The 15,393-nt window shown below is 51.3% G+C and overlaps 1 protein-coding gene across 2 annotated transcripts in view; it reads right to left on the reverse strand.

Moving 5' to 3' along the window:
• Positions 1–461: 461 nt before the first annotated feature.
• Positions 462–15,393, reverse strand: part of acox3 (acyl-CoA oxidase 3, pristanoyl) — a 267,755-nt gene continuing 252,823 nt past the window's right edge. For both annotated transcript variants that reach the window (XM_072495914.1, XM_072495915.1), the window contains exon 18: positions 462–2,762. In XM_072495914.1, coding sequence (XP_072352015.1) covers positions 2,643–2,762 — 120 coding nt within the window. In that variant the 3' untranslated portion in view covers positions 462–2,642. The remainder of the gene's footprint in view (positions 2,763–15,393) is intronic.

The following is a 15,393-nucleotide window of genomic DNA, read 5'->3' on the forward strand; positions in this document are numbered from 1 at the left end:
GCACAAACAGCATTTAGGGGCTCTCTTGCTAATCTCTGGGAATACCGGGAGGTGCAACGTAGGGGGAGAATCGTGCCCATAAACTCTGTTTCCCTCTCCAAAGATGTTGCCAGGCCTGCTGAGTTTTTCCAGCACTTTCTGCTTTTATTTCTGTGGAATTAAAACTCCATGAGCTAGGTTTCTCAATGCTCCACTCACCCCGCTTACAAAATCTGCACTTGTCAATATTCAGACCATATTTTTTGCACTTGTCCGAATCACTACCATGTTCTGATATTTTTCAGCTTTAACAAATATAAAACTCTCTATTCCAGCTCAAAGAGCATCAAAAAGCCTGGCACTAACACTAATATTCGTAAAGGGTAAATTTTCAATGCTTGTCACAGGCTATAGTATCTCATGAGGGTAACCTTCATGCTCAATAAATCAGAACCATATTTCAAAAGCGGTAACCCTATCACTTGCGTTTGTGAAATAATTTAATTATACAATCAGAGTTGCCAAAGCAGGTTAATTTTAACAATCACAACAAACGTTACAAGTCATGTAATAATAACATCTCTTTTTAAAGAAATCTTAACATTTCACAATTATTTTTAACTTTCACACAGACCTCATGTACTGGTAGTTTAACAAAAATGCATTGTAAACATGGGGCAGGATTCTCTGGTCGCCGACGGCGAAATCGTGTTCGGCAATCGGCCGGAGAATCCCCATTCACAACAAAATCAGGGGCGGTGCCGCTTTAGCGATGCTCCGCCCCCCCCAATGCGGCATACTCGGAGTTTGCCTGAGGCCTAACCCCCCGATGCTCCACCCCCGACCGGCCAAGTTCTCAACGGCATAGGTCGCGTGTGGTCTCATCCGTTGGGAACTAGGCGTGACCGCTGCGGACTCAGCCCAGCGCCGCCACAGTTGGGGGAGGGCTAATCTGTGGGCAGGGGAGACTTTATCAGGGGCTGGGGGGCACTGTTGGGGGGTGGTCCGGGGCGCGTAAGCCTGCCAAAGGGGGGCACTATTTCGCAGGGCAGGTCCGTGAGCGGCCGGCTGCCAGCATGGTAGCACCCAGCTACACGGAGGATTGGTGGTCGTTTTGTGCCGAATGTTTGGGCGTAAATCACCACCGTTCCCAAGCCGGCGTGAGGACATAGCCTCACAATCGGAGAATCCAGCACATAGTGCGTGATTAACTAAACGTGACAATTATAACATTACTGTCCATAACTGAAATAAGATTTCATTTTACTCATTGCTCCCTGATACTTTGTGAGTAGTTTGCAGTATCAATAAATCATAAAATACCTAGCTTGCAGGAGGCCATTCAGCCCATCGAGTCTGCACTGGCCCTTGGAAACAGCAACCTACTTAAGCATGTATGTATTGCATTTTCCCTGCATTTTAAATGGTATGCATCTGACATAAAATCAAATAGTTTAATGGTTGGCAATCACATTCAATTTTCATTATTGCTATTTCAGAGCAAAGGCTGTCATATTAATTAAAGAGTTAATTGGAAAAAAATCCAAATTCTTCACACTAAGGCAAGTGGAAGTAAAGTTTATTAGTTTAGATTTTGAAGTTCGCAATAATTGCAATATTTTAAATCAATGAAGAGAGCAGAAGAATGATCTTGCAATTTTATGTGAAGTTCTAAAATGCTTCACATCTTTGAAATTAATTATTTTTGAAGTCCTGTCACTGTTATGTAGGCAACTGCAACTGACAAACTGAATGCAGCAAAACCTCCATTGTTCTTTAAATAATACCATGGGATGCTTTACACCTGCATGAGCATTGGACTTTGGTTTCACATCTCAACTGAAGGATGACACCCTAACAATGTAGCTGCCCTTTATCAGCCTAGGCAATTTACTGAAGTTTTGAGGTGGGGGTTTGAATCCATAATCTTCTGACTCTTGTGAAACATTTCCTAATTGAGCCAAACGGAGGCTCAGAAATATTTAAAATAGGATCTTGCTTTTCATTTTTAAATTACAGTACCATACATTTCACAATAAAAATTTGTTAAGCATTAGCTGTGGCTCAGGTGGTGGCACTCCAGCCTTTGAAGGTTGTGAGCAGAAGTCCTGCTCCAGAACTTGAGTACAATTGTCCAGGCTGACATTCCAGCACTGAGTGATTATTGCACTGGTATAGTGCCCATCTTTTGGCCGTCCCATCTGCCCTCTCCGATCTTATTTTGAAGAACAGTAGGGGAGTTGTACCTGTGTCCTGGTCAATAACCTTTATCCCTCAGCTGACATCACACAAAAAAATTATTATCTGGGCATAAACACAATGCTGTTTGTGGGAGCTTGCTTTGCACAAATTTGCTGTGTGTTTCCCACATTGCAATAGTGACACCACTTAATAAGCACTTCATTGGCTGCACAGCTCTTTGGGATGGCCAGTGGCTGTGAAAGGATCTATATAAATGCAAGTCTTTTCTTTTGCCCAATTTATACCCACAGCCCTGCAATCTTTTTCTTGTTGGGTGCACTTGGTGCAAAATTTACCCTTGGGACTGTATGTTTCTGCAAACCTTTGTAAAGAATTAATTACAGTCTAATTGTGTGCAACGCTGACTCATTAATCCCTAATTATATTTTGGCTTAGAATTGTGTATTTAAATGGAAGATAAATTAGAGCTTTGACTTCATGCTCCCAATCGAAGGCTTGTTGGCACAAAATTCAAGCCACCACGATGGCCTCTCAAGTACATTCTTGCCCTGAAGAACTGCAGCCCACAGGTTTTTGTAAATCTGCAGAGACAGAAAAGCAACAAATCCATGATTTCTCAAGATTAAAAACTCCAGAGAGAATTAACAAAATAGCTGAAATAGTTACCAAAGAACCTGACAAAACAGTTCTCCAGAATTGTTTTATATATTGCGTGAAGCAATTATTGTTGGTTAATTTGATATGTTTTTAATAAAGAAGCCATTCCAGCCAAATTTTGAATGACTCTTTCAATAAGCGCAAAAGCAATTTAAAGAAAATATAAACATATTTTGCTTATTTCTCAGATGGCACTTGGCTACAGGATGGACAACAAATTTTGAATGAAGAATAAGTTTACTATATTTTTGAAGTCATAGCACTCCTGGGGAAAGTGACCACAGAATAATCACGTTTAATACGATCTGCCCTTGGATTTTGAAATACCTCATACCAGAAGTTAGTTCTGTAACTTTGAATGAAATGAGGTATAACTAAAACAAATGGATTGAGAGAAGTTTGTTCAACAACACTTCAGTAGACGATAAAGCTCTGCAACTCTGTTATATGCAGTCATGCATGGTGATTCACAGTTGGACAACTAAAGGGAGAAGAAGGCTCCATTAATCAATGATGACAGAGTCCACAACACGTGTAAAAGTCTCTGATCCATAACAAACCATTTTCTGCCTGAATGCCAAGTGGAAGATTTTTAACAATCCATTAATTGGATGTTGGGGTCACTGGCTGGGCCAGCATTTATTGCCCATCCCTAATTGCCCTTGAGACAATGGTGGCGAGCTGCTTTCTTGAACCACTGCAGTCCCTAGGTAGTCGATATACCTACAGTGCTGCAAGGGAGGGAGTTTCAGGATTTTGACCAGTGACAGTGAAGGATTGGTATTATACTTCCAAGTTGGGATGGTAAGTGGCTTGGAGGGGAACTTCCAGGTAGTGGTGTTCTCATGTATCTGCTGCCCTTGTACTTCTCGATGGTAGTGGTCTTGGGTTTGGAAGGTGATATCTAAGGAGCCTTGTTGAGTTCCTGCAGTGCATCTTAGTAGATGGTGCACACTGCTGCCACTGTATATTGGTGGTAGAGCAAGTGAAAGATTGAGAATGGGGTGCCAATCAATCAGGCTGCAATCAATCACGTTGGAGGAGCTTAATGTTAGACTTACCTCTCAGAGGGAAGCAAGAGACTGCTGTGTGCTCTGTTCTATGGAGACATGGCTCACTCATGCCTCACCGGACTGTGCCATACAACCTGACAGCTTCTCAATACACCGGATGGACCGCATGGCACCATCCGGCAAAGCGAAGGGTGGAGGGGTTTGCCTCCTCATCAACTCCTCCTGGTGCTCAGACGTGGCGACTCTGGTGAACTACTACTCCCCGAACCTGGAATACCTGACTGTGAAGTGCCGCCCATACTACCTTCCACGGGAGTTAATTTCTGCCATCACCACAACAGTCTACATCCCACCCCAGGCAGAAGTGAAAAAGGCACTTGATGAATTGTACACCGCTATAAATAACAGAGAAACAGAATTACTGGAGGCATTGTTCATTGTGGACGGGGACTTAAACCAGACCAACCTCAAGAGTGTACTGCCAAAGTTCCACCAACACATCCCCTGTCCCATCAGGGGCCCCAACATCCCTGACCACAGTACACAAACATCAAGGGCGCCTACCGATCCATCCCCCGACCGCACTTCGGAAAATCGGACCATAAGACAGTGCTCCTTCTCCCCACTGGTCACACACTACGTGTATTACGGTAATGCCACTGTACTACAGTTAATACAGTAAATCCCTGCCTGCTGGCTCCTCCCAGCAGGCGCAGTATAAAAGTGTATGCTCTCCTGCGCTGCTTCCATTCTGGTTCCAGCTGCAGGAGGCTCAACATCTAGTGCAATAAAGCCTCAATAGTTTCACCATTTCGTCTCGTGGTCATTGATGGTACATCAATTTATTGCACTAGAATTTTAGAGATGAACGTCTTAAATCAAGCCTGATCGCCTGGAGCTGAACCCTCAAGCAGCCGACGCCACAGCCACCTTCGAGCACTGGCTAGCCTGCTTTGAAGGATATCTCGGAACATCCACAGAAGCCCTCTCAGACCCGCAGAAGCTCCAGATCCTCTACTCACGGGTGAGCCCACAAGTTTTCCCCCTCATTCGGGACGCGCCCACCTACACAAGCGATGGCGCTACTAAAAGGACAGTACATCAGGACTGTGAATCAGGTGTTCACCAGGCACCTCCTGGCCACGAGACGGCAACTCCCGGGGGAGTCTCAGGACGATTTCTTGCGTGCTCTGCGGATACTTGGTAGGAACTGTAATTGCCAGGCAGTGTCGGCAGTCCAACACACAGAACTGCTGATCAGAGACGCCTATTTCACGGGCATTAAGTCCAATTACGTTCGCCAGCGGTTATTGGAAGGGGGTACGCTCTGTGCAGCTCGCTAACTCCCTAGAAGTGGCCTCCCGCAATCTAGAGTCCTACACCGCCGACCGCGCGGTACCCTCGTGGGCATCATGGGCCCCACCATCTTCCGACCCAGGTACGCCGCAAGCCTGTGCCACGTGGCAGCCAGCCAACTCCGGAGGCCCCAAATGCTATTTTTGTGGCCAGAACAAGCACCCCAGACAACGCTGCCCAGCGTGGAGCGCGACCTGCAACGGGTGTGGCAAAAAGGGCCACTTCGTCTCTGTTTGCCAGGCCTGATTGGTCGCTGAAGTTTCCAGGCCCTGCATCGCTACACCCCCCACGTGCGATCCAGGGGCGCGCCATCTTCGCCGAGCCCACCACGTGCGGCCCATGGGCGCCGTCATCTTGGACGTTGTCCGCCATGTGCGCCCCGTGGGCGCCGCCATCTTCGGCGCCATCTTACACCGCGCCTCAGGACCCCTGCTCGCCTGGCCATTCGCGGCCTGCCGATCCCTCCGCCACCGTGGATCAGCCCAACAACTCCCACCATCTTCTGCACCTCGCCTCCATCACCCTCGATCAGTCTCGGCCGCACAAACTCGCGACTGCAACGACGACTGTAAGGATCAACGGGCATGAGACGACTTGCCTCTTCGACTCCGGGAGCACAGAGCGTTTCATCCACCGTTACGGTAAGGCGCTGCTCCCTCCCGGTCCTCCCCGTCACCCAGAAAATCTCCCTGGCCTCCGGATCCCATTACGTACAAATCCGGGGGTACTGCGTCGCGACGCTCTCCGTACAGGGTGTAGAGTTCAGCAACTTCAGACTCTACGTCCTCCCCCACCTCTGCGCTGCCCTGTTACTAGGTCTCGATTTTCAGTGCCACCTCCAAAGCCTTACTCTGAAGTTCGGCAGACCCCTGCCCCCCCTCAGCGTCTGTGGCCTCACGAACCTTAAGGTCGATCCGCCCTCACTTTTCGCAAACCTCACCGCGGACTGTAAGCCCGTCGCCACGAGGAGCAGACGGTACAGTGAACAGGACAGGACCTTTATCAGGTCAGACGTCCAACGGCATCTGTGGGAGGGGGTCACTGAGGTCAGTAACAGCCCCTGGAGAGCTCAAGTGGTGGTAATTAAGGCTTGGGAGAAACACCGGATGGTCATTGACTACAGTCAGACCATCAACCGGTACACGCAGCTCGATGCGTACCCCCTCCCACGCATATCTGACATGGTCAATCAGATTGCGCAGTATCGAGTCTTCTCCACAGTTGACTTGAAGTCCACCAATACACTGCATTCGAAGCAGATGGCCGCCTCTATCACTTCCTCAGGGTTTCCTTCAGTGTCACCAATGGGGTCTCAGTCTTCCAGCGAGAGATGGACCGAATGGTTGACCAGTACAGGCTGCGGACCACGTACCCGTAGCTAGATAATGTCACCATCTGCAGGCATGACCAACAGGACCACAACGTGAATCTCCAGAAATTCCTCCATACCGCCAGACTCCTTAACCTCACCTACAATGAGGAAAAATGCATTTTCCACACCAACCGCTTAGCCATTCTTGGCTACGTTATGGAAAATGGAGTCCTAGGGCCTGACCCCGACCGCATGCGCCCCCTCCTGGAACTCCCCCTCCCCCACTGCCCCAAGTCCCTGAAACGTTGCCTGGGGTTTTTCTCATATTACGCCCAGTGGGTCCCTAATTATGCGGACAAGGCCCGCCCACTCATCAAGTCCACAGTTTTTCCCCTGGCGGCTGAGGCCCGCCGGGCCTTCAACCACATCAAGGAGGACATCGCCAAAGCCACGATGCACGCGGTCGACGAGACCCTCCCCTTTCAGGTGGAGAGCGATGCATCGGTCGTGGCTCTGGCCGCTGAAGTGTTGGGTACTCTGAGACACAGACGAACCAACACGGTTGCGATTGGTACAACGCAGTTTTATTTCTTTTAACTATTTATATAACAAACTCTGGTACTCAGCACATGGTGACTGTCTGAGTGTCTGGCTTGGAGGTCCTTGCCCTGAGCCGTCTCCTGCTGGACTCCCCAGGAAGTGTTGTGTTCCTTGTTTTGTACTGTGTATGCGCCTGTCTGTGATCGGCTGTCGTGTTGTGTGTGCTAATTGGTCCGTTGATCTGTCCATCACTATGTATGTGTGTATGTGCTGTGATGTTCACTTGAATATCATGAGATCCCCCTTTTTTACAAGATTATGTGCCTACGTGGAGAGATAGATATGTGTACTGAGTGCAGCTAAATGTGTGTGTGTGTAATATTTACAGCATGTACATGGGGCTTAACTATATACAAGGGGCGATGTCGGGTGTGACATAATAACGAGGTTGTACCATAACAAAGAACGTGGAAATATGGAACGATAAAATGAATTCCTGTAACGATAAGAACATAAACATGTTAAAACAGTAGTTGCATGAGTTCAACGTGTAAACAGTCTCATAAGTCCAGTCTAGTCGGTGGGCGACGAATTCGGGTTGACCGCCTCAAACGTGGGTCTGGAACCACCGGCTGAGGTGTGGGCCTGGCCACGGGCGGCGACGGAATGGGCATGGTAGCAGGCAGCTCCACGAAGTCGCTATCAGGGACCACAGGAGGACACGGTGTCAGTATAAGGTCTCGTTGCGAGCGTGGAAGTAGGCGAAGAGCCTGGCGAATGCGCCTACGCACGGATCCATCAGGCATGCGAACCAGGAACGAGCGGGGAGCCACGCGTCGGAGAACTTCGGCAGGTGCTGACCAGCCACCTTCTGGTAGGTGGATGCGGACGTCGTCTCCAGGGGCCAGGGCGGGAAGATCAGTTGCCCGTGTGTCATATGACGTCTTCTGGCGACCGCGCTGCAGTTGCATTCTGTGCAGTACCGGTGCATGGTCTATTGTGGGTGCCAGGATGGAAGGCACAATGGTCCTGAGGGCGCGACCCATCAGCAGCTGGGCTGGTGAGAGACCAGTGGCTAGTGGGGCCGAGCGATAGGCCAGCAGGGCGAGGCAGAAGTCCGACCCGGCAGCAGCAGCCTTGCAGAGGAGCCGCTTGACAATGTGAACGTCCTTCTCCGCCTTTCCATTTGACTGGGGGTGCAGAGGGCTAGACATCACGTGTGCGAAGCCATACGAGGCAGCAAATGATGACCATTCCTGGCTGGCGAAACAGTGCTCATTGTCCGACATGACAGTCATCGGAATGCCATGGCGAGCAAAGGTGTCTTTGCAAGCCCTGATGACAGCAGACGACGTCAAATCGTGCAGGCGTATGACTTCTGGGTAGTTGGAAAAGTAGTCAATGATGATGACATAGTCCTTGCCGAGCGCGTGAAATAGGTCCACACCCATCTTCGCCCAGGGGGACGTCACCAGCTCATGGGGCTGAAGCGTTTCAGGAGGTTGCGCCGGCTGAAACCTTTGGCAGGTGGGACAGTTGAGCACCATGTTGGCAATATCGTCACTGATGCCCGGCCAGTATACCGCCTCTCGGGCCCTCCGTCTGCACTTCTCGACCCCCAAGTGGCCTTTGTGTAGTTGGTCGAGAACCAGCTTGTGCATGCTGTGCGGAATCACAATCCGGTCCAGCTTCAGAAGGACACCATCAATGATGGCCAGGTCGTCTCGGACATTGTAGAACTGCGGGCACTGCCCTTTGAGCCACCCTCCCGTCATGTGGCGCGTCACACATTGTAGAAGGGGGTCGGCCGCAGTCTCTCGGCGAATACGGGCCAGACTGGAGTCGTCAGCTGGCAGATTTGCCGATGTGAAGGCCACCTGCGCCTCGACCTGACATACGAACCCCTCCGAATCTGGCGGCATGCTCACTGCTCTGGATAGGGCATCCGCAACGATGAGTTCCTTCCCTGGGGTGTAGACCAATTGGAAGTCGTACCTCCTGAGTTTAAGTAGGATGCGCTGGAGGCGAGGGGTCATCTCGTTCAGGTACTTGTTTATGATGCTGACCAGGGGGCGGTGGTCAGTTTCGACAGTGAACCGGGGAAGACCATATACATAATCATGAAACTTGTCTAAACCGGTTAGCAAGCCCAGGCACTCCTTTTTGATCTGCGCGTAGCGCTGCTCTGTGGGGGTCATGGCTCGCGATGCATAGGCAACTGGGGCCCATGACGCAGTGTCATCCCGCTGCAGGAGCACTGCTCCAATGCCAGATTGGCTGGCATCAGTCGAGATTTTGGTGGCACGAGACGTGTCAAAGAACGCCAATACCGGTGCAGCGATGAGTTTGAGTTTGAGCTCCTCCCATTCCAGCTGGTGTGTGTGTTGCCACTGGAACTCTGTGGACTTTTTGACGAGGTGGCGCAGAGCCGTTGTGTGGGAGCCAAGGTTGGGAATGAACTTCCCCAGGAAGTTGACCATGCCACGGAAGCGTAGCACTGCTTTCTTGTCTGACGGCTGCGGCATGGCTGTGATGGCGCTCACCTTGTCTGCATCCGGACGGACCCCTGACCGGGAGATATGGTCCCCCAGGAACTTCAGCTCGGTTTGGCCAAAGGAACACTTGGCTCGTTTGAGGCGCAGGCCGTTTTTGCGTATGCGCGCAAAGGCGCGCTGGAGACGATGGATGTGCTCCTGTGGTGTGGTGGACCAGATGATGACGTCGTCCACGTATACGCGCACCCCTTCGATGCCTTCCATCATCTGCTCCATGATCCTATGAAAAACCTCGGATGCCGAGATGATGCCAAATGGCATCCGGTTGTAGCAGAACCTGCCGAAAGGGGTATTGAAGGTGCATAGCTTTCGGCTGGACGGATCGAGTTGGATCTGCCAAAACCCCTTAGAGGCATCCAGTTTCGTAAATATTTTCGCCTGGGCCATTTCACTCGTGATCTCCTCCCGTTTGGGTATGGGATAATGTTCCCTCCTCATGATATTGGTATTGAGGTCTTTTGGGTCAATATATATGCGGAGCTCGCCGGAGGGCCTCTGGAAACACGCCATGGAGCTGACCCACGGCGTGGGCTCCGTGACCCTGGATAGGACCCTTTGGTCCTGGAGATCCTGCAGCTGCTGCTTGAGGCAGTCTTTGAGTGGCGCAGGGACTCTGCGAGGTGCGTGAATGACCGGGATGGCGTCTGGTTTGAGGCGAATTCTGTAGGTGTATGGCAGTGTTCCCATGCCCTCGAATGCCTCCTGGTTGTGGGCGAGGAGCGATTGAAGCTGTGCGTTGAACTCTGCATCCGGGAAGTCAGATGTGCCGTCTGGAGAGAGAGAGTGGACTCGTTGCACGAGGTGGAGAGCCTTGCATGCCTGTGCGCCTAGCAGGGGGTCCTTCGATGAACCGACTATCTTGAACGAGAGTGTGGCAGTGTGTGTGTTGTGCGTCACCTGGAGCTGGCAGGATCCCATAGCCGGGATTACGTTCCCGTTGTAGTCGACCATTCTGCACCGGGACGGCCGGATTGGTGGTCTGACCTTCGTGGCGTAGAGGGCTGACCATGCTATGAGGTTGGCGGAGGCGACAGTAACCAGGCAGAAGGTGATCAGCGATCAGTTCACCGTCAGGGTGGCACTCCATTTATCACCCGGATTGATTGTGTTGACTCAGTTCCCATCAGTGATCGCAACCCGGAAGGCGTCTCGGTCATCTGTGTCACCGGTCTGGATATCGTAATGTGGAGGCTGAATGGTCCGCACGTTCCTGCGAGGTTGTCGGAGATGTGGAAGATTGACAGGTTGAGCTGCTCGACAGTAAGCAGTGTAGTGGCCCACCTTGCCACAGCGTAGACATTGTCAGGTTTTTGCAGGACATTGCCCTTTTAAATGTGCAGCTCCACAGTTGCCGCACGGCGTGACGTCATGGCGTTCGTTGCGCCACTGCGCATGCGCAGTTTGGTCTTGCGTCGAGCGCGCCTGCGCATCACGTCCCTCAGTGTTGCCGTAGGTTTTGGCGCGCACAAGGCCTCGAAAAGCGCGCGAAACAGCCGCCCTCGTCCGGGCCGCGAGAAACTCGATCGCCTGGACCCGTTCGGCCTCGTGGGGCACCTGGCTCGCTGATCCGGTCGCGTAGGACCCCCCCCGCGCCGATTCGGTCGCCTGAAATTGGGCATAGCGGTTAGTCGCGTTCTCGTGCAGGACACAGGCTTCAACTGCAGATGCTAAGGTTAGGCCTTTTATTTTTAAAAGCTGCTGGCGTAGACTGCCCGAGGCAACCCCAAAAACGATCTGGTCCCGGGTCATGGACTCTGAGGTGGTGTCGTAACCGCAGGACTGCGCGGAGATGCATCAGGAATGACTGAAAGAGCTCATCCTTACCTTGCAGGCGCTGCTGGAAGGCATACCTCTCAAAGCTCTCGTTGACCTCAATGTTGAAGTGTTGGTCGAGCTTGAGGAGGACCGTGTCATATTTAGATTTGTCCTCGCCTCCCGCGAACACCAGGGAGTTGTAGACATGGATGGCGTGCTGACCTGCGGTGGTGAGGAGGATGGCGATCTTTCTTTTGTCCGAGGCGCACTGTTTTTCGTTGGCTTCCAAAAAGAGTTCGAAGCGCTGTTTGAACAGTGTCCAATTTACGCCAAGGTTCCCAGCGACTTGCAACGGCTGCGGCGTGTTGACGGTGTCCTTGGCGCAGGATGGCAGATTTGTGGGTAGGTTTTAATTCACTTCTGGTACCATGAAGTGTTGGGTACTCTGAGACACAGACGAACCAACACGGATGCGATTGGTACAACGCAGTTTTATTTCTTTTAACTATTTATATAACAAACTCTGGTACTCAGCACATGGTGACTGTCTGAGTGACAGGCTTGGAAGTCCTTGCCCTGAGCCGTCTCCTGCTGGACTCCCCAGGAGGTGTTGTGTTCCTTGTTTTGTACTGTGTATGCTCTTGTCTGTGATTGGCTGTCGTGTTGTGTGTGCTAATTGGTCCGTTGATCTGTCCATCACTATGTATGTGTGTATGTGCTGTGATGTTCACTTGAATATCATGACAGCCGCCACCCTCAACCAGGCGGGCAGACCCGTGGCTTTCTTCTCCCGCACCCTTCATGCCTCTGAAATTCGGCACTCCTCTGTTGAAAAGGAGGCCCAAGCCATTGTTTCAAGCTGTGCGACACTGGCGGCATTACCTGGCCGGCAGGAGATTCACTCTCCTCACTGACCAAAGGTCGGTTGCCTTCAGGTTTAGCAATACACAGCGGGGCAAGATCAAGAACGACAAGATCTTGAGGTGGAGGATCGAGCTCTCCACCTATAACTACGAGATCTTGTATCACTGGGGGAAGCTCAATGAGCCCACAGATGCCCTATGTCGCAGTACACGTGCCAGCGCACAAGTGAACCGACTCCGGGCTCTCCACAATGACCTCTGCCACCCAGGGCTCGCCCGGTTCTTCCATTTTATCAAGGCCCGCAAACTGCCCTACTCCATCGAGGAGGTCAGGACCGTGACCAAGGACTGCCAAGTCTGCGCGGAGTGCAAGCCGCACTTCTACCGGCCGGACCGAGCGCACCTGGTGAAGACCTCCTGCCCCTTTGAGCGCCTCAGCATGGACTTCAAAGGGCCCCTCCCCTTCACTAACCGCAACATGTACTTTCTCAATATAATTGATGAGTACTCCCGTTTCCTATTCGCCATCCCGTGCCCTGACATGTCGTCTACCACGGTCATCAAGGCCCTACACAGCATCTTCACCTTGTTCGGTTTCCCCACCTACATCCATAGCGATCGGGGATCCTCCTTCATGAGTGATGAGCTTTTTCAGTTCCTGCTCAGCAAGGGCATCGCCTCAAGCAGGACGACCAGCTGCAACCCCTGGGGAAACGGGCAGGTGGAGAGGGAAAACGCGACGGTCTGGAAGGCCGTCCTGCTGGCCCTTCGGTTTAGGAATCTCCCGGTCTCCCGCTGGTAGGCGGTCCTCCCCGATGCGCTCCACTCCATCCAGTCGCTCCTGTGCACTGCTACTAATGAGACCCCTCACGAACGTGTGTTTGCCTTCCCTAAGAAGTCTACCTCCGGGGTCTCGCTCCCAACCTGGCTGACAGTTCCTGGGCCTGTCCTCCTCCGGAAGCATGCGAAGAGTCATAAATCGGATCCCCTTGTCGAAAAAGTCCTCCTCCTCCATGCAAATCCACAATACGCCTACGTGGCACACCATGACGGGCGACAGGACACAGTCTCCCTCCGGGACCTGGCACCCGCTGGGTCCCCACCCACAACCACCACCGCCCCTGACCCGGTACCGTCCCTTCCCCCTCCGGTTGCCTCCCCTGCTCCTGCGCCGTTCACCCTCCCACCAGCGACTCTCACCGCATCCCCCACCCCAGCAGCATCCGTCCCCTCACCGGATCCACTACTGGGTGAAGAAGGAGAGGACAACACGCTCCCGGAGTCGCAGGTACCCACATCGGCGCCCACACCACAACCAGGACTGAGGCGATCGCGGCGGAGGGTCACAGCCCCCGACAGACTCAATCTATGACGTTATTTTTCACCCCTGTTGGACTTTTTTTAAACAGGGATGAATGTGGTAAACAACACTGGTCACACAATACGTGTATTACAGTACTGCCACTGTATTACAGGTACCACAGTAATCCCAGCCTGCTGGCTCCTCCCAGCAGGTGCTGTATAAAGGTGTATGCTCTCCTGCGCTGCTTCCATTCTGGTTCCAGCTGCAGGAGGCTCAACATCTAGTGCAATAAAGCCTCAATAGTTTCACCATTTCGTCTCGTGGTCATTGATGGTACATCAGGGCCCCAACATCCCTGACCACAGTACACAAACATCAAGGGCGCCTACCGATCCATCCCCCGACCGCACTTCGGAAAATCGGACCATAAGACAGTGCTCCTTCTCCCGGCATACAAGCATAATATCCGGTTAAGAAGGTCGTGCAATGCTGGTCCGAGGGGGCAACAGAAGAGCTCCTACGTGACTGCTTGGAGTCAGTGGACTGGTCCATATTCAAGAACTCAGCAGTCAACCGTCACAGACTTCATCAGCAAGTGTATAGAAGATTATTTGCCAAAGAATGTAGTATGTTCACCAACCAGAAACCATGGTTTAATTGGGAGATTCACTTCCTACTGAAGGCCAGGTCTGAGGCATTCAAGACAGGCAACCCTGAACTATACAAGAAATCCAGGTACTATGTCCGCAAAGCCATCAGGGATGCCAAGAGACAATACCAGACTTAGCTAGAGTTACGACATGGACTCTCGTCATAACGGACTACAAAGCAAAGCCAAGTAGAATCTCCGGCAGCAGCACACCCCTCCCCAATGAACTCAATGCATTCTATGCTTGATTCAAGCAGGAAACCTCCCAAACCAAATGGGAACATTTTAAAAGGTTAATGCCGTCCTTTATCTCGCCAAATGACCTCAGTATAATGGCACTAAGTCCCTCTCTAAAATTATTTCTTCACGGAGTTGTTCTCGCCTGCCTCACGTTGTGGCTGGCCTATTTATTGATGCTTTCCCTCTTTAGTGTTGCAATGATGGTGGCTTGCTGTGCCAGAGCCTTTCTGCCACACACTCACCTTCCTTAACTTGCCTGGTCACTGACAATAAGTTAAAAAAACTGCTTTACTGATATGAAAGCTCAAGGCATTCTTTCAGTGGGTAGCAGTTGAGTGTCAGAGGTGTGGACGGGGGCCAGAGAATCACGCGCACATGTTTTGGGGTTGCGAAAAATTGGGAAGTTTCTGGGTAGGAGTGTTCACAGTCTTAGCCAGGATAGTGGAGGAGGGAGTGGAACCAGACCCTTTGGTGGCGATATTTGGGGTTTCAGAGAAGCCGGAGCTCATGGAGAGGAGGCAGGACGGTGTCTTGACCTTCGCCTCTCTGATTGCACGCCGGCGAATTTTGCTGGAGTGGCAATCGGCATCGCCACCGGGGGTAGCGGCTTGGTTGGGTGACCTGTGCGATTAGAGAAGATAAAGTTTGAGTTCAGGGGGGTTTGTGGAAAGGTAGGCGATGTTTGTGACCGTGTTTGAGGCGCTGTTCGTCGCGGGGGAGGGGGGGGGGGTGAAAAAGAGGAAAAATCTGTACAGACAGTATCGTTGATTGTTGGGAAGTATGTTTCCTGGGGTGTTTGTTCGCTGTAACCTGCTTTGATACATGTTTGTAATAAAATGCATTTTAAAAAAGCTTAAGGCAATTATTCATGGCTTAGATTCGAATATTTGTCTCATTGACCAACAATCAACATAGGAACTTTTACGATAAATATAAAATAAGCATTTCTTTCTAAAAGCATACTAAAAG

The sequence above is a fragment of the Scyliorhinus torazame genome, chromosome 3 (genome assembly GCF_047496885.1).
Source record: "Scyliorhinus torazame isolate Kashiwa2021f chromosome 3, sScyTor2.1, whole genome shotgun sequence".
NCBI lineage: Eukaryota > Metazoa > Chordata > Chondrichthyes > Carcharhiniformes > Scyliorhinidae > Scyliorhinus > Scyliorhinus torazame.